Below are 23023 nucleotides of genomic sequence, written 5' to 3'. Positions count from 1 at the left end.
TAAAGGGCAAGATAAATGCTGGAGCTCAGCACCCCAGTAGCTGCTAGACTTGATGGAATTAAAAATGGAAAATTAACCTATGACTCAGTAAATCAACCTTTTAGATAGTTCTGGACCACTAAGTGTGGCAGGATGTTCATTTAATTTAGTACACACTAAGAACAGCACCGTGAGATTTACTAGATGTACTAGAAAAGCATGGTAAGATGAAAGAGCTCGTATGTGCACATGTGTGCCTTGTGTGTGTATGTGTGTGCTGTGTGGACTATGTGAGCTCTGTGGTGTTTGTACATGAAATTATGTACACACACATATGTTTGCACAGCTGTGACTGAAGCAATTTAGAGTTACTCTGTGTTATTATATCTGAGTTAAGTGATGAGAACTGCAGGCTAATGGTTAAGAAATGTTCAATCGCTCTTTTTCTTGTCATATCAGAGGATTGTAAAATATTGCAATGACATATTTTACTGAGAGTTTTACTTTATTATGGGGAAAATGATTGAGCAACATGGGACTTGAAATATGAAGTATTATACTACAGCCTTTTAAAAAGAATACGCTGGGTGTTAGCTTGTGATCACTAATATACATTTCTACTGAGAAAAAAGAAAAAGATGTCATGTATACATTCAAAATCCAGACAGTGCTTATACATCAGTTAGATAACTGTTTGCTAATAAGACCTGAAAAGGTGAGATAACTGTTCCATGGCACTTCTTGGCATGACCACTGTCTGACACTCATTGAGTTTTTGTGGGTAAGGTCATTTGTATGCTGCAAAATGTACTCTGGTCATTCAAATGGTAAATAGTTAACTTCTAGAGAAATAAAACTTCTAAAAAGAGATGTGTAAACACATCTCAGTGGCACAACTGGAGAAGAAAACCCCATCATCCGAAAACTCAGAGTAGCCTTGAGTTGATGTTCATCATGCAGTGAAGATGGGAAAACTACAGTGTGAAATATCAATATCTCTTTGCTGTGTCTGTTAGCTTCACAAAAGCATTTGACACCATGCATGGATCTGAGCTATGGAAGCTACTAGGTCTGGCTGCATTGAGTTCATGAACACTCTTAGGCTAGCCTGATTGCATGGTTAGTCAAGTTAGAGTGGGGGGTACTGAGACAGTAAATAGTATAAATAATACTTATATTTCAGCTTGTCAGCTTGAGGAAACTACATACAGAGTATTCCTGGGCATCTGAAAAACTTCCAGCGGAACAGGCCACATTATTGATGAAAGTCTTTGTTATAAAACTTATTTCCAAAAATAACCATGTACAAGTGACTAGGCTCTAGAAACACACTCACAAGATATAGAGTTTATCATGTCATGGTTTTAGCCAGTACTAGGCATTGACAATAAATATGAAGAATAAATAGGTAGATACAGTAGCACCAGGAGGACTGTACATGTAGCAACAAAATGTTCAAGGGTAATGCTGCATGGCAGGTTTTCCTACAGTGTTTTACAGAGCATAAGCATCTTATGACATGTTGACAGCTATTCTGAGGCAAAGGTTTGAGAAATGCTACATACTCTAACAGCCCTGTCTCCCTCCTGGTTCCAAAACCTGGAATTCTGCCAGTCTAGGAAGGGATATGGATGAGGAACGAAGAGTAGAAACTTGCCATGTCTGGTGTTCATATGATATGAAGATCAACTCTCCCACATCCCACCCCTCTCCAAAAAAACAAACAAACAAAAAAAACAAAAAAAAACCCAAAAAGAAGCTGACTGGGCGCGGTGGCTCACGCCTGTAATCCCAGCCCTTTGGGAGGCTGAGGTGACCCGAGGTCAGGAGTTTGAGACCAGCCTGGCCAACATGGTGAAACCCCGTCTCTGATAAAAATACAAAAATAAGCCAGATGTGGTGGTGGACGTCTGTAGTTCCAGCTACTTGGGAGGCTGAGACAAGAGAATCACTTGAACCCGGGGGGCAGAGGTTGCAGTGACCCGAGATTGCACCATTGCACTCCAACCTGACCGACAGAGTGAGACTTCATCTCAAACAAACAAACAAATAAATAAATAAATAAGCCCTGCAGAGGTCATGCATGCTAATGAATCCACATAGACTTCCCTATTCCTCTTCTGGAGCAGTTTCTTAGAGACTAGCTATGAATCCCTTTTCCATGGTAACATCACGAAAGAAAAGGACAGGACGAGGGTTAAAGGTAAAAGACAGGATTCCAAGTTCAATTTGAACTTCAGATAATCAATGAATAATTTTTTTGGTACAAGTGTGTCTCAAATATTGCAAGAGACCCACTTAGAGGAAAAAATAAATTTTTTTTTTTAATCTGAAATTCAGATTGAACTGTCCTCTATTTTTGTTGAATAAATCTGGCAGCTCCAACTGGAGCACATAGCCTGTCTATCAGGGTCAGAACAGTGCCCAACACAACACACAATTCTCTGAGGCCCAAGATGTTTGGAGAAGGGACGGCTGTGGAATCTCCAAGAAACCTCTGCTCGCTAAAATGAAGTAGAATAAGCAAAAGCTAAGAACTCAGCAGATTCACCGAAGCGCAGCTTCAGTCAGTGTTGCATAACTAGAAATTAGGGAATCAGAAAGTGAGGAGGGAAATCAGCCTGAACTGCAGTTAGAGCGGGTGCAGTGCTATGTCTGAGCAAAGCTTTCTGGCTGAGGGAGGTTAAAAGGCAATGTAACGGGTGACGGAGGGCTTTTCAAGCAAAGACTGAGGTTCTAATCAAAAGACAAACTTCACATGTGCACAGTGGAGAAAGGCTTCTAGCTTCCAAGATGGCCTTTTCGGTCACACTCATTCTCCCTCACACACATATACTGATTGTAATAAATATTGATAACATAATCATAAACACGAAAACCAGCTAAACCTGTCATAGGAGCAGAGTGGTAAATTCTGGTTTGGGCTGTCAGAGCAATTGATAGATGTTTTATAAAGATCATGGTTTTTCTTGCTGCAAACAAAGGCAGAGTTCATCTATTGTGTTTCCAAAATACGTTCCCTACTGAATACACTGACAGAAACCATTTTCATCTTTGTTGGTATAAATCCCAGAAAATCAAATTTGAAAAATGAAGTGCTGATGGAATTCTCAAACTCCAGGGTGAAGGCAGATGCTGTTACTCAGTGTAATTATTGTCTCTCATCACAGGATGAAGTCTGATTACATTATGGTCAGAGGGAAGTAACAGTTAACATTTTCAGATAGGAGGTTTCAGCATTCTCAGCTCTGTTTGACCCAAATCAAACAGACCAGAAAAAGAATCTCCTTGATCTAATTCTATTGCTCTTGCTTTAGTGTCTGTATGTTACCTCTAGAGTGGGCTCTGAGGAGGCCTCTGAATAGTGAAGACATATTTAGGAACTTAGAATTTAGGAGATACAACACCAATTTTATAAACATCCGACTTAGGAGTGACCCATATCTATGAAGCCACAAAACTGTTGCCACTATTTTAGGAACAGCCTCCAAGTCAGTGCCCCCATCCCTAGGAGAGCTGCTGCAGCTTCCGGAGCCAAACTGGGTTGTCAAGAGATGAGTATGTGAGGACCATACCAACTGCCCCCCTAAAAATGTGGGGAAAAATCTACTGGAGAAAGATAATTTCCAACCTCTTCCCAAGTCTTTCCGTGCAGTACCTTGGTTCCAACTTCCACAGGATGCTGTGATTTCAATGAGGGTGGAATATTCCAGAAGCCAGCTGATCTCCTCCACCCCCTTCTACCACATCATCCAGGAAGAGTTCATTTCAAAGGGAATTCTCAGAAGCATATCATTAAAAACCCAATAAGAGACTAGATCTGCTGCACTTACCAGGCCTGTACCCTCAAGGATAATCAATCTTACCATGACTTTTATCCTGTCATCTTTGGCCACCCACAAAATGCAAGACCCTCCAGGCAACTGTCATCTCATATATTATTCTCTACTTCCTTGCCCCACCTCTGTCTCCTCCCACCCTTTCCTCCTTCCACTGCTAGCCTCCCTGAGAACCTGCCCCACTCTGCTCTCTGGAACCCTCACTCCACTGCAGTTTCACTCTCACACATGCTCCGTATTTTCATGGAATTTTCCTTCAGCCTCTTCCCTTCACTGACATCTCACTTTCCCCTCAAGGACATTGCCTTCTCTGGAGCCCTATCAAGTGGAGGATGTTTATTCTAAGGGGCCAGACACAGTGTTGGCCTTCTTCTGGCTCCCAGATACCATTTCAGAATCAAAAACTATCCCTCCTTTGAGATTTGTACTGTTCAGTCCCACTACCCACTCTCTCCAATGATGTAACTTAAGGGTGCCCTGTGTATATTGGTTCAAAGAGTGAAAAAATCACCCAGTGCCCCCAGCTGACCTGGGCTCCTAGCTCACAGTTTTCCTACCCACCTCATTTCCTCTCAATATCTTGAATGATTGCAGCACCCACAAAGGAACTCCATTTAACAACTCTAGCCTCAAAATTCCTTAATCTCCATTGATCTGGGTGACCATTTCTGTCTCTACTGCTTCACCTCCTACTCGTCCGTCTGTTACAGTGAGCTTTCTGCCTGCCCCTCCACTCTCTGAGACTGCTTTGGCAAAAGTCACGGATCACTTTCCACCCAGATCCAACAGATTCTTTGAAGTTCTCATCTTACTTGACCACTCAGCAATGTCCAGTACTGTGAACCGCATCCATCTCCCTGAAACTCAACCTGTAGCTTGGCTTCTGAGATCTTGCTCTCTTGCCCAGCTCTCTTTTGCCTTTCACGGTTCTCCTTTGCTGGATCTTCTGCCTCAGCCTACTCTGTCAATACTGGGGCTCCTTAATAAGCATTCTGCCTTTGGTCCTCTTTTCCTCTTTTCCTGGCTAGCCCTCTAAGTTTCTATAGAAATGAAACTATAACTGAGGCAATTTCAAGCCTTGGACCCCCTTATCTGTTCTCATGGCTACAACAGTCAATTATCCATTCGTTTCTCTAATTAAGCCTTTGCTTTGAGTGCTAAAGCTATACATTCGCTTGCATAGACATTCCCATCTCGTGCTCATTCTTAACATATGCACAATTTAACCAATCAACCCTCCCTCCAAACCTACTTTTCTTGGAAAATGGCACTATGGCCGCTCAGAAACCTGAGTGTAATCCTAGGTTATTCGTCTTACTCCCATTCTAATCAGTTCTCTTTGCTATGTATCTTAAATGCTTGTCTCATCTTTTCAGTCCCTACCGTGGCTGGCTTGGTCAAGGTCCTTATAATTACGTAGCTTGACTGCTGTTACAACATCCTGTCTACCTTCCCTCCCGTATCCAATTTACTCTGCACATTGCTGTCAGTGCTCTTTGAATAACAGAAATAGGGCCATGCAACTTTTCTGTTAAAAAGCCAGAATGGCTCCCCACTGCCAAGAAAATAAATTTCTAAATTCAAAGGCATGGCTTTTAAGCATCTCATGAACTGGTCTCTCTTTAGCTTTGCTTCTTGCTAAGCACCATTTTATCTACGCAAGCTCTACAATCCAACCCAACCAAATGCTTTTGCAACATCACAGACCCTCTGTGTGTCCTACACCTCCACACATTTGCTTGAGAAGTTCCCTAGGCCTCAGTGCTCTCTTCTTTACTTCTCTCCCCTATTAATTCTGCCATATATATATATATATATGTAATATCTATATAATCATATATATGATTACTCTGCCATATATATGTAATATATATAGTCATACATATATATATATGAGATTACTCTTTGAAGATGTTGTTCAACTGCTACCTCTTCCAGACAGGTTTTCCTAAACCTATCTGGGAATAGTTGGCATCTGTTTTCCATGTCCCAGGGCGCCCTGTACATCTGTGTACCATAGGTGCTCTTTGAGATTGTGAGCCACTTAACACAGGTACCAGGTCTCATTTACCTTCTAATCTCCAACGTCTCATACAGTTTCTGGTACCTAGCTTCAATTCAATGAATTTTTATTAAATGAATGAATAGGAGCCACTGCTCCTTTAGTGAAGGACAGTTCTTTACGCTTCCCAGCGCTCCTGTAGTAGAATGTCTTATGTTCTGCACCTCATTTAGAATAGCATAGTACTTCATGTGTTTCACAGAGTAAATACAGGATTGGCGAAAGAATAATGCTTTATTTCCAAAGTTTGGGCAAGGCTGTGTGTGTGCGTGTGTGTGTGTGTGTGTGTGTGTGTGTGTGTGTGAAAGAGAGAGGGAAACAGAGAGAGAGTGAGAGAGAGAGGGACCTTCTGTCCTTTGACAGGGCTTGTGCTCTTGGCATCCAAAGTAGAAATGCAGTATATATTTTGTCACGAAAACAATGTTAAAAATAGTGATTAGATTACATAATTCCTATGCTTATTCAACTATATGGGCCATATTACTATAGAATTACATTGTGGGCTTTAAAGTTAAATAATTCAGCTAAATTAGGGACTATGCTGGTATCTTAGAAATCCTGGAAATCTTAATGGCTGTGCTAGATACTGTGATGTGCCATCCAGACACCCCTTCAAGAATAAAGGGCGTATTCCTCCAGCTGTGGGGAGCATGTTACAGGAAAGTCCTCACTGTCAAGCCTATCTGGGGATTTTCTCAGCTGGAAAAAAAACTGCCTCATTTAAAGCCATGCTCCTTACAGGGGCAGGACTATATCCCATGACTGACCACCATGAGGGTGGAAAGGCCCTGTCCCCTTGCCATAGCTTAGGACAACTCTGAAAGGCCTACCCAGCTCCAGAGCCCCTTGTTAGGTCAACTGAGGCCGTTGTCAGCTGGCAAAGTTACAATACAGCTCATCTTCTCCATCCTCTAAGTCCTGCTCCTGTCTTCTCACTTCCACAGGTGTTGGCCCCAGGGGCACTCCCTAATAAGCATCCAGCTCAGACTTTGCTCCCTGGGGAATCCAACCTACTTATATACGGGGAAATGCAACCTAAGCTCAAAATAATCCACTGGCAATTTTGGGGATGCAATGTTCAATAAAATGAAAATTATCTGTGTTCTGACTCAGGCTTAGTATTTATAATCTTTTATCCTAGAGCCAAAAGATAGGATTCCCATGCCCAGAACCATAGTTAACTTTTCTGTTGCCTACAAGTAAATCACTTTGGGCAATTTGTCTTCTATGATTGTTTGGTTAGGGTTCTCTACCAGGCCTGAGATGAGTGCCCTCTCCCCAGAAATTTTTTACTTATTTTATTTTTCAGACAAGGCCTCACTTTGTCGCCCAGGCTGGAGTGCAGTGGCATGATCTCAGCTCACTGCAACCTCTGCCTCCAGGGCTCAAGTGATCCTCCCACCTCAGCCTCCCAAGTGGCTGGGACTATAGGCATGCACCACCATGCCTTGGCCTCCAAAAGTGCTAGGGTTATGGGCAAGAGCTACCATACCTGGCCCCCAGAAGTGTTTGAAGGTATCCCTCCTATTTGAAGAATTCATTTTCGTGAGTAGGCAATACTCATCCTAGTTTATAGACATAACTGAAAATAAATAGAGCCTTTTAGCTGGGCGTGGTGGCTTACACCTGTAATCCGAGCCCTTTGGGAGGTCGAGGCAGATGGATCACCTGAGGCCAGGAGTTCGAGACCAGCCTGGCCAAAGTGGCAAAACCCCGTCTCTACTAAAAATACAAAAATTAGCTGGGCATGGTGGTAGGCACCTATAATCCTAGCTACTCAGGAGGCTGAGGCAGGAGAATCCCTTGAACCTGGTAGGCAGAGGTTGAAGTGAGCCGAGATGGTGCCATTGCACTCCAGCCTGGGTGACACAGAGAGACTCCATCTCAATAAATAAATAAATAAATAGATAGATAGATAGATAGATAGATAGATAGATAAATAAATAAATAAAGCGTTTTCCCCAACCTCAGGGCAAACTGAGAAAAATGAGCATATGATTCCCCCTACAACTAGATGGGAAAATGGAAATGTTGGTCTAGATTCTACCTACTTTCTCTTGGTGACTCTAGAACAACACTCATTTGTATTGTTGAAAATAAACAAACAAGCAAATAACACAATACAAGCAACTCTTTTTCCCTTTCAGATTCATTCCACTTAGCTATCTCTTCCTTTACCCTCTACTCGTCACTGATCTTGGCAGACCTCCCTTCTAGTCATTTCCCTGCTGCCACTGGCTACTTGGATACCAGAGTCATGGGCTTCCTCTATATTTCCATCCCAGCTGTCACCTTGGGGAATTTTAATATCCATGGGGAATAGGTATGCATTTTACCAAGCTTACTTTCTGTCTCTTTGATACCTCTAGTTTGAATCGTCTACAAACTTAGAATCTGTGGTTTTTGTTCTGATCACACCCTTTTCTCCAAAGAGTGTGGAATTGATGACTGAATGGAATACTGTTTTGCAGAAACCCTCAACTATCGAGGCCCTTTTCTTCTGCATTTATTACACCGAAAGACAGTTCCATCTACCTGTTTATCTCTCCCACAAGATTAAAAACTCCTGAGGTGCTCATAGATGGTGACTTGAAGTTGAAGACCTTAATGGGATCACAAAGACTACTAGATAAAAACAAATATTCACACCAGAAAGCAGAGATCTGTGCACTTGCTCACTCTCATGTGTACATTCTCTCTCTCTCTCTCTCACTCTGCCCCCCCTCCCGCCCCACAACCCCTTCTTTGTCAGGTATCATTTGTTCATTTCATCTAATCCACATACCCTTCAAATGGGCAGGGTACAAAGATGCATTTCTCTGATGTAGCACCTGGAATAAACCTTGATAACTGTTTGGTCAGTACTGTGCTCTGCAGAAGTGGCAATTGACAACAGAACTATAGAGAAGTCAATGGTCCATTTACTGGTTGCTTCTTTAATTGCATTTATGAGGAAACACAAAGATGAAAGTGTGGTCAGTTCCAAAAGAGCGGATGACAGGGATCATGGGAGATTCGAAGAGCAGAGGTAGACATTTGTGCCTAAGGCCTGCAGCAAAGCAAGCTGGAGAGAACCTTAGAAACAATGTGATTTTTATTCTATTTCTCTGGTTGCTTTATGAGTGAGTTTTGCCTCTATCAACTTCTCCTGGAGCTTTTCTTTTAAACCTATTAGAGGATTGGGTATATTAAGCCTTTACAAAAAGTAGTTTGTAAGTAGTTTGTAAAGGCTTAATATAGTAGTTTTGGTGTTGAGAGCAACTCTTTGAGCAACAGTAAAACAAACTCAAGGAACTGACTCAAGGTTTGAGGCAGCAGCCTAGGGAAGCACCAGATCCCCTGTTCTTCTTGTGTCTATAGCTGCATAATTAGCATCTAAGTGCCAGGAGTACTGAGAAACCTGGGAAGAGAGAGAAGCAGAGCCCTCCTTTATGCCATGAAGAACTGCATAAGAAGTGGCTCCCTCCACTCTATATCCCTATGTTCCTCTCCTCTTCTTTGTTTCTAATTACTCCCACCCTGGTCTATTACATCTCCTAAACCATTTACTTGCTTTCCAGGCACCTCATTTCCAATATACTCCAAAGAGTTCTTTTAAAAAATACCTCCCCAGAGCACCACTATCACCATAGCCCCTTCCACTTTGGTGGTTCTCTTACAACCAAATGAAAAAAAAAAAGTCCCCTGGCTTGGCATTCAAAGATTTCCATAACATGACTCCACTTATTCAATAAAGAAAAGTAAGAAATTAAAACAATATGAAAGCATACAAAGTTAAAAGAAGTTCCCATCTATTCCCTTACTCCCTCTCCCTAAGGCAACCATTCTAGCAATTTCCCACTTATTTTTCTAGCCTTATTTCTTCTGATTTCCTGTACACCTCCAAAGCTCTGGCTAAACAAATACTCCTGTCAACTCCACACGGGTTTCCTTGTGTCCCTGCTCCTAAGACTTTGCTCATATTATTATTTTCTTAACTTTTAATTTTAGTTGTAAATTGACAAATTATCATTGCATATATTTATGAGGTACAAAGTGATGCCATGATTTATGAATTTAATGTGGAATAATTAAATAACACTAATTAACATATCCATCACTTCAAATACTTATCTTTTTTTGTGGTCAGAATATTTGAAATTTATTCTGTCAGCAATTTTGAAATGTGCATTACTTATTATATTCACCATGCAGTACAATATATCTCAACGTAAAAGATGATATTTCTCCCATCTAGTTGAGGCTTTGTACCCTTTGACCATCATCTCCTCATCCCCTCCTCCCAGGTTTTGGTAACCACCATTCTACTCTCTGCTCCTTTGAGTTCGATTGTTTTAGATTCCATGTATAAGTCAGACCATGTGGTATTGTCTCTCCGTGCCTGGCTTATTTCAATTAGTATAACGTTCCCCAATTCCATCCGTATTGTCACAAATGGCAAAAAGTCTTTCCTTTTAAAGGTTGAATAGTAGTGCATTGTGTGTATGTACCACATTTTCTTTATCCATTCATCTGTTGATGGACATTTAGGTTAATTCCATCACTTGGCTACTGTAAATAATGGTGAAGTGAACATGGGAATGCAGACATCTCTTTGACGTCTCGATTTCAAATCTGTTGGATACATATTGATTTCAAATCCAGAAGTGGCATGACTGGATCATACAGTAATTCTACTTCTAGTTTTTCTAGGAACCTCCATATAGTTTTCGACAATGGCTGTATTAATTTACATTTCCACCAACAGTGTGCAAGCGTTCCCTTTTCTCTACATCCTCCCTAACACTTGTCATCTTTTGTCTTTTTGATACTAGCTATTCTGACAGGTGTGAGGTGGTATCTTATGGTGGTTTTTAATTTGCATTTCACTAATGATTGGTGATATCGAACATTTTTTCATATATCTGTTCATAAACTGGAAGAATAAATATTGTTAAAATGTCCATGCTACTGAAGTGATCTATAGATTTACTGTATTCCCTATCAGAATTCCAAAATCATTTTTCTTTGCAACAGAAAAAACAAATTCTAAATTTCATATGGAACCACAAAACCCCCTGAATATCCAAAGCTATCATGAGTAAAAAGAACAAAGAGCATGGTCCTAACATACAAATAGACTCATCGACCGATGGAACACAATTGGGAGCTCAGAAATGAACCACACATGTAGACTCAACTGATTTTTGACAAAGACGCCAAGAATACACAATGAGAAAGAGAGAATCTTCAGTAAGTGGTGTTGGGAAAACTATTTATATGCAGAAGAACAAAACTTCTTCTGTATGCTTATTTCACACCATATGCAGAAATCAGCTCAAAATGGACTAAAGAGTTAAACTTATTTGAAACTGAAAAATTACTAGAAGAAAAGATAGGGGAAAAACTACATGACACTGATCTGGGCAATAATTTTTTAGATTTGATCCCCCAAATTGTAGGCAACAAAGGCAAAATCAGACATATGGGGTTACATCAAAATAAAAAGCTTCTGCAGAACAAATTAAACAACAGAGTGCAGAGGCAACCTATGAATTGGGAGAAAATATTGTAAGCCATACATCTGATCAGGGATTAATATCAGAAATAGATAAGATATGTATAAAGAACTCAAATAACTCTATAGAAAGAAAACCAATAATTCAATTTAAAAATGGGTGACTTGGCCGGGTGCAGTGGCTCACGCCTATAATTCCAACACTTTGGGAGGCCGAGGCAGGTGGATCATGAGGTCAGGAGATTGAGACTATTCTGGATAACATGGTGAAACCCCATCTCTACTAAAAAATACAAAAAATTAGCCGGGTGTGGTGGCAGGCACCTGTAAGTCCCAGCTACTCAGGAGGCTGAGGCAGGAGAATAGCATGAACCTGGGAGATGGAGCTTGCAGTGAGCTACTCAGGAGGCTGAGGCAGGAGAATAGCGTGAACCTGGGAGATGGAGCTTGCAGTGAGCCGAGATCGCGCCACTGCACCCCAGCCTGGGCAACCAAGCGAGACTCTGTCTCAAAAAAAAAAAAAAAAAAAAGGGTAACCTGATAGACATTTCTCTTAAGAAGACATACAAATGCTCACATTATTCTTTAAGACTAAATGTTATGAAATGTTCTTTCTTCTACCCACCTTTGAATGTCCAAATTCTGCCCATCCTTTGAGATTTAACTTTCATGTCACCTGCTCTGTAATGCTTTTCTCAATCTACTTATTAAATCCTCTCCTACTCCTTTGAATTCACACAGTGTTTCTTCCAATTCCTGCTTAGAGGACTTGATATTTCAGTCTCTGCTCTTTGGGTAGAAAGCCAGCCTCCACTGTTTAAATGTAAGCTCCCCAAAGCAGAGCCCCATTCTCAGTTCACCATGGCATTGCCTACAACGTGCACCCTGGGCCTTTCTATGCACACAGCAGGGACTCAACAAATTCTCATGGAGCAGGAGATAAGGGTCTGGAACCTCCAGGCTACAGCTTTGGCTTTCATTTCACCTTTTAGAATGCCAATGGCATCATCTGTGATGAGTGGGTTCTGTTGGCATCTCAAAGAGTTAAAGGAGGTGGTGAGTCATCAGGTCTCTCAGAACACTGACTGGTTCCAGGTGACTATTTAGAACAGGCAGTCAGAAAACTAAAACAGAAAGAAATTTTTAAAAAACGCCAACCCTTAAACTCCTCCTATTTTAAAGCGAACAATACAACTCTTTGCAAACTATGGAGCCGAACAATCCCTCTCATTATTTCAATGAAACCAAAACAGACATTTAAACTCCAAAACAACAACAAAAAGCCCCAGAGCCCCTAACCTTCCTTAGCCATGTCAGGTTGCTTGCGCAATGACTGGAGGGCTCTCTAGGGACCCATGAATTCGGTTTCATTTTCTAATTTGAAGGGGGTTATTTTCAGCATAAAGCGGTAAAGCGGAGGTGAATGGGAGATGGGAGAGGGTTGTCAAAGGGGAGACAGTTTCACAACAGTTTCAGAGATGGTCAGATTTACTTACTTTCTGCATTAGAGGCAGCCCTGAGGACAGTTAATAGAAACCATTAACACTGACATAAGGCAGAAATACTTTCAAAACAACATACTTATTAATTTTTTTATATTTGGTTTAGTTTATACAAGCTTCTTATATATAAAACAATGGAATAATAAAGACTGATCAGCTCCTAGAATCTTAAATATTGTAATGAACTACCCCATTACCTGTTGCTTTGCCGCCTTATTCATCCACAACAATTTTCATCCTATGTGTAGTTTTGCCAAAAAAAAAAAAAATTCCCCAATCGTCCCTCCCCCAAATGGTGAGATCATTATCATTCCATTTGTAAGCCTACCTCTGTTTAAAGTTATTGGTAGAACTATATCCAAAGACAGCGAAAACAACTCAAAAACCCTTTCAAATAGAAGGCTCTTCTCCAAAACTTTAACCTCATTTGTATTAGGATTTTACAAAAAATTTCCATTCTTTTTTCAGTGATTTTCTATTCGAGTAAACTTTATTCATTCTCCAAACAAAACTCTAGTCTGTCTCAATAGCAATATCAAGGGAGGAAAAGAGTTACTGAAAGTCTTGACTATAATTATAAGGAAGGAGAGTGATTATAAGATGCTGTGGGGAAGAAGAATTATGAGAAGGGAGATGGTGTGGGCAAGAAGACATAGAAATAGAAAAGGCCTGGCACACAACAAGGGGCTGGGCAGTGATATCTGAGACCATTTATGCGTGGGTACAATAGTGTGTGTCTTTGGAAAAGGCCAGTAAACAGTGGTCCCCTTCTATCATAAGCCATGAGGTTCTAACATGAGTACCTATTTTATTTCAGCAGAGATGCCAATCCCATGCTCTCTATAACCAACAATGTCAATTGGGGAAATTGTGGGGCCAGGGAAGGCACTCACTGTTCCTTGTCTCCATGAAAAGCCTCACCAGCCACCCAGACACCTGGGGGCCAATCCTCACCCTTAACCCCCAACATCCAATCTGCCACGGGTCCCTGTCCACTCGACCTCATAAACGCTTCTGATGCCCCTGCCTCTCTCTTATCATCTTTGTCCTTTGGCCTGGACTGCTGCCATAGCCTCCTAACTGGTCATGCAGTCTTAGCGTCCTCTGCAGTCCTTTCTGCCCATGTCAATCAACCTGTTTTCCCAGCCTTTCACTCCCCAGATCCTAACCACACCTGGCTTTTGTACTTCCTAAAATGCTCCTTTCCACCACAATGGCCTGGAAAGCTATCCATGCCATTGATTCTCTCTGCTTGCAATATTCCTTCTAGCCACATTTCTACCTTCACCCCACTTTTGGGATTTTTCTGGTCTTAACTGGAGGTTGGGTTCCTGGTATGTGCTTTCTCGGTAACACAGATGTGTATTTCTGTAATCGGTTGTTCAGTGGCTCTCTTCCCTGTCAATCTGTACATACTGAGGTCAGAGGTTGTATTTGTCCATGTATGTTTTCCTCTGTAATATGGAATAAAACAAGAACTTATAGGATAAAGATTAAATGAGTTAATCCAGGAAGAGAACTTAGAATAGTACCTGATGTATATAAGGACTCTGTAAGCTGTGGCCATAATAATACTAATTAGCACTATGCCTAAAACAAAGGATGTGCTCTATAAATGTTTGTTGAATGAAAGAGGAATGAATAAATGAATAAATCATTGAATTCAGCAATCCAGATGGCCCCCTTTTCCCAACCAGCAAAGATGTATAGAAAACTATCACAGGGAGGAATTATGGATCTTCATTGTCTACTGCCATCATGATAAACGGTAAAAACAGCATGCTTGGTGTCCTGGGATTTCTAGTTCATTCTATTGTGTTGCTGAAAAAATATTCAAAGCAAGGAGATATGGAATTAAGAGATAAAGATTTGTAATGTTACAAAATATATTTCTATGCTTCTCAATCTTGTCTTAACTAAAATATGTGCTTCTTAGTGAGCACCATACTGCTTAATTATTCCCAGGCTGAATCCTTCAGAAAACCATGCGTGTCAGGTAGTCCATTCCAACACATGTTTATCCAAAAAATTTCAACTTATGTTGCCAAAGAGGGAAGGGCTTTACCCATTTGTTCTAGGACATTCCATAGGTCTGGTTCCTCAATGTCTTTAAGGGAAAGGCATCAGTCACCTGAGTGCACATCATGCTCTGCTGGCCTAATAGAAACATATGCGAATGAACTTGGGCTCCCAGCACAGTCTGTAGCAGCAGGACACTGACACACCTTTCAAAAGCTGGAAACAGGAAAGGTGCCTCTGAGTTGGCCCAACCCTGCCAAATGCTATTATCTGACAAAGTTTTATTAATTTATTGTCACTTAAGGATGTGGTAATATTATTATTATCATTATTATTTTTGAGACAGAGCCTCACTCTGTCGCCCAGGCAGGAGTGCAGTGGCCTGATCTCGGCTCACTGCAACCTCCACTTCCTGGGTTCACGCCATTCTCCTGCCTCAGCCTCCTGAATAGCTGGGTCTACAGGCACACGCCACCATGCCTGGTTAATTTTTGTATTTTTTAGTAGAGATGGGGTTTCACCATATTGGCCAGGCTGGTGTTGAACTTCTGACCTCGTGATCTGCCTGCCTTGGCCTCCCAAAATGTTGGGATTACAGGCGTGAGCCACCGTGCCCAGCCCGGTAATATTTTTAGATAGTTTTCCTGCACATAGTTCATCTGAATTTAGAAATAAACACTGCATTGTCATCATATCAGCAATATCGGATCTTATTTGTTCCCTTTCTCTAAAGTTAACTTTTTTACGGTTACCCTGAACCCATCTATTCTACCACTGAATTCTGTGAAAATTCATACTTGGTTCTTCTCGGTTCAGTCATCAGTTTGGGAAACTGGTATTTCATTTAAGACAATTGATAGTTATAAAAAATAACTCTAACAAATAAATTGTGTGAGCCTTTGTCCCGATACATTTAAAACTAAGGGGTGCTACATGGAAATCCATTACAGACAATGAGAAATATTGGAAATTTAGTCAACTGACCTGTTTTCTTGTGGAGCAAACTGGATCTGTTCCCCAAAATGCTGAAGTCCTGGGCCTGTGAGGGAGCTGAGGATAGTCGCATCCTTTGACCTTCTTCTGGGTTTCCCGGGGGGAAGGGTGGGCTCTGGGAGTGTCTGAATTCACGTCTATCCATGCCAGCCAAGTGGAGGGCCTCCTGAGCTTTCTTCTTTTCTTTTTTTAACATGTTGACCAGGATATCTGAAACTTGACTTAAGGATTGAATGACTGATGCTAGCTTATAGTAATCAAAACACAAATGTCCTAAGTGTCATTAATGTTCCTAACATTTGCTATTTATCATGTGGTAAAGACTGACTGAAGGAAGGCTTCAACTTTCTGAAGCCCCATATATAGTTATGGACAATTTAGGGGACATTCTTTCAATATAGCACCATTATATGAAAAATTAGCAAACCCAAGGTCTTTAAAATGTTCTGAGTGTAAACCAGGTACGTCTTCACAATCTCATGAAAGCACTTACAAAAAGTCAAATGAAGGCTGAATAGTAGTAGACAATAGGCTATGTATACATCTTCAAGGCTGAATAGTAGTAGATAATAGGCTATATATACATCTTCCCAGATAAAAGATGAATTTACTTACATAGCCTATGTATACGTATCAGCCCCCTGGTTGAGCATGCACCTGCTCAGGAGGCAGCAGAAGAGCTGAAGGGGAGAATGGCGAAACCCACCCAGCTGGCAGACCAGCCGTCTTCATCCTGGTGGCCAATGCAGTGACAAAGATGCAGCCAGAGCGCCCCAAGCTCAACACATGCTTATGTAGAGTACATTTAGATGGGGGCTTTTTAAGCCACTAATGTTTGGTCTCAAATGGAACTGAAAAGCAGCAAATTATTAGCATAGACATATCATTTTAAAATGCACCTTTTGTGGGCCATTGAGATATGCCAGGACCATTGATGATAAAGGATAAAACCACTCCCCTCTACCCCACTTCACTGTTCATTCTGGGTTCAAGATGCCTAGAACTCTAAGAGATTTTTGTCCAATCCACTAAACGGAAAGACTATAACCCCTATTGAGAATCTCAGAGCTCTAACTGCATATGGGGTAAGATGAATTCAATGCCTTTGCATCGCTAGAGAAGACTCATTAAAATGGGAGTCTAAATGTGGTCTGGTGTGGGAGAGAGACAGCACTGCTACTTAGAAAGGGGGAGAGGTACCCAGATGATATTTATTCTTGGACAAGCAGCACGAAGTCATATGACCTTCACCTTCCTCCTCAGCTTTAACTCCCAGTTGGTGACTTCTGGAAGCATAATCAGTTTTGCTCTCTCTGATGTGGCTTCCATTCCTTGCCCCAAAACAACAGGTACTTACCAAAAATGCTCACAGCTTCTTAGTGTCTAAGAATTAACACCACAGAGAAGAACAGGGCTCTGCCCCAACATGCTGCTCTTCTTTGTATGGAACTGATTACCAATGTCATCACATACTTCCATTGGTTCACACACTGTGATGGCAATATCCACTGACTCACTCATTCAGTGATATTTGTTGGAGCTTGAGCTATAGATGCCAGGCCCTGTTCTAGGCATCGGTATAGAGCAATGACAAGGCAGACTAGTTTCTTGCTCTCATGAGGCAGACATCCTACTGGGGAAAGAGGTCTCACACATGCACGCATGCACACACACACACACACACACAATATCAGAATGCCAGATACCTAATGTGAAGAAGGTCAAGGGTGACTGGGCAGCTGCTCTATATTGGGTGCTACAAAAGGCCTAAGAGTGACCTTTAAGGTGAGATCTGAGCCATAAGAAGAACCAGCCAGAGGAAGAACATCTATGCAGAGGAGATGGTGAAATCCCTATAGAGAAACAGGCCCAGCAGTGGCTCCCAATGCTGCAGTCCTGTGATCCCACATCCTACAATGCACACGACAGCTCCCGAGATGAAGAATTATCCAGCCACAAATGTTGATAGTGTCAAGGCTGAGGAACCTCGTGTTAGAAGAACAACAAGAAAGTAACTGTGACTGAAACCTAGCACACGTGGGACGAGGCATGAGAAATGAGGTCTGTGGGGGAGGGAATGGGGTGGGCGGGGCAAGATCCCCCAGGCCCTTGTAAACCAGCGCAAGGAGTTTGGTTTCATTCTTAGTATCATGGGAAGTCCCTTGAAGATTTGAATCAGAATAATGATGCGTTCTGACGTACATTTCATAAAGATCACAATACGAATCTATCTTCTGTGCTGCCTTCCTTCTTCTCACCTTTCCCCTGTCTTCTTGTCCTCCCCATTCCCATTTATGGGAATGGCCTTTGTGCCAAGCACTTTGCTGGGTCATGAATCCCCCTGTCATATATTTTGTGAAGGGGTGTGTGAACTTTATTCAAGCTGAGGATGTCACTGACAGGACATCATTTTCACTCTCTTTCCAAGAAGATCTGATGTTGTTCGCAGTCATTTGGGGTGCATTACTGTCTTTCATAAACTCAATTGTAAACACTTTATTTCCTGGAAGCCATATCTTTCCCATTTGTTGTGTCACAGTCTTAGCCTTCTGCATTCTACGAAGAAAGATATGAAAACATCCACCAACCCGACTCTGAGTAACTATGAGATTTCAGGAGGCTTTCTTGGTTGTTGGTCTTTGATAAGCACAGCTTTGAGAGGATTAAATCTTAGCTGCTATTCTTCCTTCTTCTGAGCTTACTCATTGTCTTCATAGTCATAACTCCAATTATATCACACTCTGCAGTGCTCAAAGCATTTATGGGCTTTTCTCAGCAGGTCTTATGGTCCTGCTCCTGAAGAGTAGAAAGCAACGTCACTGAGTAGGTACAGAGCTAATAAATGAAGAGCTAGGATTTCAATCCAGGTATGAATTGAAGTACAGTATTCTTTCCACTCTGACTACCACACACCATCATTTTGAATAAGAGTCTCAGATGGAGGGAGCCCTGTTTGAATTGCTGACAGTCAGTAAAGAAGCTAGGGTAGCCTCACATGAACGGCAATGCCTGGATTCACCGCAGTGAAGGAGGGGAGGTGATGGATATCTCTCTTTCACTCTCTTTTTAAAACAAACATATAGGAACAAGCTTGGACTGTTCTCTCTCTGTCATACCTCATTTCATCCCTCCTATATGCACAGATATTCATAAGCCCAGAAGGGGATTAAGAAGTTGGTAGGAGTATTTAAAGGAGAAGATCCTAGACTAGGATCAAGGCCAAGAAAAGAAACAGAGCTCGTACTGGGGCTGGGGCCAGGACTGAGGTCCAGGCTGAGACCATGCCTGGAGATGGATGGTGTAAGAGGAAGGAAAAGGAATGCGAGGGTGACAACACCGTGGGCAGCACTGACGGACGAAGGTTTGTGTGTGCGTGCCAGGGGGATTCTCAGCTGAACCCTGGCCAGCTAAAACTCACTTGAATCTGACACACAGGGTCTGCTAATACTCAAGTAAAATTAAAGACCGAAGTTAATCAGGCAACATACCTACCTCCCATTTAGTTTGTTCTTACCTCTTTATTACTGGGTTTCCTTTATGTAGACTATTTTCATGCATTTTGCATAAATAGCTGAAGCTAAATTATCTTTTAGTAATTTAAAAAAATGAACAAAAATATCTGTTTATAAAGAACTGACCGAAAGGATTTCTTGTGCATGTTTAAATTCTGTAAACGTAATGAAAATGTCAAATCTTTTTACAAGAAGCTTGAAAGATAAAATGAGAAACAATACTGAAGAAATATCTGGGAGGCCCGAGGTCCACTCAGCCCCACAGGGCTCCTTAGAAGTAACCACTTTGTCTACAACTGGAGGCAGCACATGCTCCCATGGGCTACTACCACTTTCAGCACCCAAGATACACTGCCTCCTGGAGCCAGTAAGAATTCTGTCTTATTTGGTACTGATCAGTTTAGCTAAAAAAAAAGAATTCTATCTTGAACACTCATCTATACTCACTTCCAAATTTGGGAACATTTGTAAGTGGAACTCAAAGCAGTAGATCTGGCTTTTAAATAAAAAGTTACATTTAAATCAATCTCTGCTCTTCATAAGCTAAATACCATTTGTCATTTTTCAGCCATCATTTGAGTTTCACCCACGCACCAGCCACAAATTCTGGGCCATGGTGAGGCTGTGGTCAGCCTGGTGTCCGGTCAGCTCGCTAAAGATAACCAGCTAACTTACTGGCTCAGGGCTAAAACAAAAAGAACACAACAGAGGAGCCAAAAATATATATTTTTAAAAATTAATGTTAAAAGATGGTGTAAAAAGGCTCATACTTTGAAATAAACTGAAATGTTCCCTGCAAGAGTAACTATGTCAGGATAAAAACAAACACATCTTTTTCTTTTATAGAAACTCTTTTTCACTAGTTGCAATACTTTGAAGGGATCTTTGACTTCTCAATGGAAAGAAGCAATGTGAAATGGAAGCTGGGTAGGGAGCTCAGCCACGTGGCTCAGGAAAGACAGCTGTTTACTCCTTTCAAACCAGGAGAGAGGAAGTTTCTTCATCACTTCAGAAAGGATACTGATTTCATTATCTCTCTGTTTTAGAATATCTCGTAGCTTTCTATATTCTTCCTCTTTTAATGGTTCTTGACAGTCTTGGTCTTTGCTTTCAGAGGAGACTGTATTGGAGACTGTATTGTTTCCAAAGATCTTCTTGTCATTCAATAGTTTCTGCAAGATAAAATAAGAGCTTAGTATCCATATCTCTAGTCCGAATTTCTTTTGTTTCTTTGACTCTTTTTCCTTTAACAATTCCCTGCACACATCAGGCATGTGTGACCTGCACGACGCAGGCGTGTTGTCTTTGCGATGCAGCTGCTTTTTTGTCTTGGCATGTTTTCTCCCTTCTACCTGCCTTCTTTCCCTCTTCCTTCCTCATCCTCCTCTCCCCTATCTTATCTCTTCTTCCCTAAATTGGGAAATGCCTGCTCAACATTATCTCCTCTTGGACTCCTTTCCCTTTCTCTATACATCATTCCACTTAATTCACACTTTTATTCTAGTACTTATCATGCATTGTGATTATTCTTTACAACATCTGTCATCTCCATGACTTGCTTATTAAACTTTGCCTTATCTATACCTGGCCCTTAGTAACTCACAGCAAATGTTTATTATCTTAATGAAGTATGAAAAATACAAGCAAGCTAAAAGTAAAAGTGATTATGTTCCCAGCTCCTCATCACGAAAATTAAAACCTAAGGCAGAGAAGAACTGAAATATCATGGGTATATCAAATTGCTGAAAAAATGCAGAATGCAATTCTCTTGATATAGCTTGAAAAGATTTAAAAAAAAAAATATGGAACTTACTCTGTGTAGAAGGTAGATATTCCTGGCAAAAGAATTAGAAGTCCATGTCCTGAGTTTATTTATTGGCAAGTAAGATACCATCTCTGAAGAAACTCAGTGATAGCCATACTATTGGTTCAAAGGTTATACCATTTTCTGGACATGCAATGCTGGATCCTAACCTTCCAAGAACTGGTCAACTAGAAAAGCTTTTGTGCAGCTTGAACATGGCTGAAAATGGCTTCTATTGGGGAAACATTGAAGTTTACCTTTAAATGATGAAAACAGTGATGAACTTTACGCATATCCGCACCAACCTCTAATCTACTCTCTGGATCCTGGTCTTCCAAAAAGGATGTTATTAGTTTTTCCAGCCTAAAAATACATAACGTATGAGAAGCAACTGTGAGCTAGAAGTTTTAGAAATTCTAATGGCAGTATCTAGTTGGTTAACATTTAAAGTACAGGATATTGTTCCCACCTCTTTACAGAAGTACAGATTTGACTATACAAATTAAGGGAAAAGAAACATTGACAAAGTGAAATTTGTAGTGAAGCAATTATTTGACTAATTTCCAGTGAATTTTCTCATAAAGCTTTCAATACAGAAATCATTTGACTTCTACAGCCCATCCATTCTAGCCACTCTGAATTTCTGTGCCCCTGTGCCTGGCTGCTGCATTGCTAGAAAAAGTAATGAGAATGTGTTTTAAATTAATTTCACTAAAAACTCATGCAACTCAGCCTCAGCTGGTACCTCAGTGATGCCCCACTATCTTTTTAATCATTCCAGGTGATCTTCTGTTCTTCACAGTGCCTATTCCAAATCTTTGTATAGTCCCCACGCCTACCACTACTCTCACTCCCTGTCAATAAAGTCACTTCTCACCAGATGGAGAAAGTCATACAGACTCCTTTGTTTCCTCGTCCTTCGCCTCGGAGTATCTCTGCCTCACTGCTCAGGCCCTCTTCCTGTTTTTACAGATTCTGGATGATATTCTTCCTCTTTCTCAAGACCATTCTCTCCCCTGGGCTCTCTTTCTGCTTCTTCCAGGGCTTATCTTGTTAATTACCTCTTTTCCCTTAATCATCTCTTCCTCTCCTCTCTATACCAACTTTTTCCTCTCTGCTTACAATCATCTTGTTTTTCCTATCCTAAAACAAAACAAAATAGAAAACAAAACACCTCCCTTTGGAGAGGCCATTCAACCACTCTATTCTAAAGTCCTAGTTTGGCCAGGTACAGTGGCTCACACTTGTAGTCCCAGCACTTTGGGAGGCCTAGGTGGGCGGATTACTTGAGGTCAGGAGTTCAAGACCAGCCTGGTCAACAGGGTGAAACCCTGTATCTTCTAAAAACACAAAAACTAGCCAGGCAAAGTGGTGTGTGCTTGTAATCCCGTCTACTTAGGAGGCTGAGGCAGGAGAATCACTTGAACCCTGGAGGCAGCGGTTGCAGTGAGCCGAGACTGTGCCACTGCACTCCAGCCTGGGCAAAAGAACAAGACCCTGATTCAAAAAAAAAAAAGTCCTAGTCTATTCATAGCACCGTGTGCCCATGTAGCATTCTAGTACTTTGTATCAGAGGGAAATTCTTGGCTCTTATTTATCTTTGTGCTTCCAGTCCCCCACATTAGGTTCTCAACACAAATATGTTCACGTTACTGAATTCACTGCCGTGGACATGGTTCCCCTCTATATTGAGATGGAACTCTTAATAAGGAAGGTGTAAGGATGACAATCAGTATCTATGATGTTTGGTATCATAATACAGCAGCAGCATATCTTTCTAGGACTATTATGAAAATATTTGCATACTTTCAGCATC

General features: G+C 41.2%; 1 protein-coding gene across 6 annotated transcripts in view; it reads right to left on the bottom strand.

The window, feature by feature from the left end:
• KIF6 (kinesin family member 6) overlaps positions 1-23023 on the bottom strand; it is a 388695-nt gene that overhangs the window by 189478 nt on the left and 176194 nt on the right. For all 6 annotated transcript variants that reach the window (XM_015449450.4, XM_005553101.5, XM_005553102.5 and 3 more), the window contains 3 exons: positions 21465-21570; positions 20425-20575; positions 15883-16101 (listed from right to left, as the gene is read on the bottom strand). In XM_015449450.4, the coding sequence (XP_015304936.2) occupies positions 15883-16101; positions 20425-20575; positions 21465-21570 (476 nt within the window). The remainder of the gene's footprint in view (positions 1-15882; positions 16102-20424; positions 20576-21464; positions 21571-23023) is intronic.

Source organism: Macaca fascicularis, chromosome 4 (assembly GCF_037993035.2).
Source record: "Macaca fascicularis isolate 582-1 chromosome 4, T2T-MFA8v1.1".
Classification (NCBI taxonomy): domain Eukaryota; kingdom Metazoa; phylum Chordata; class Mammalia; order Primates; family Cercopithecidae; genus Macaca; species Macaca fascicularis.
The sequence above is the reverse complement of the archived record's forward strand: the minus strand, read 5'-3'. Positions and strand labels throughout refer to the sequence as shown.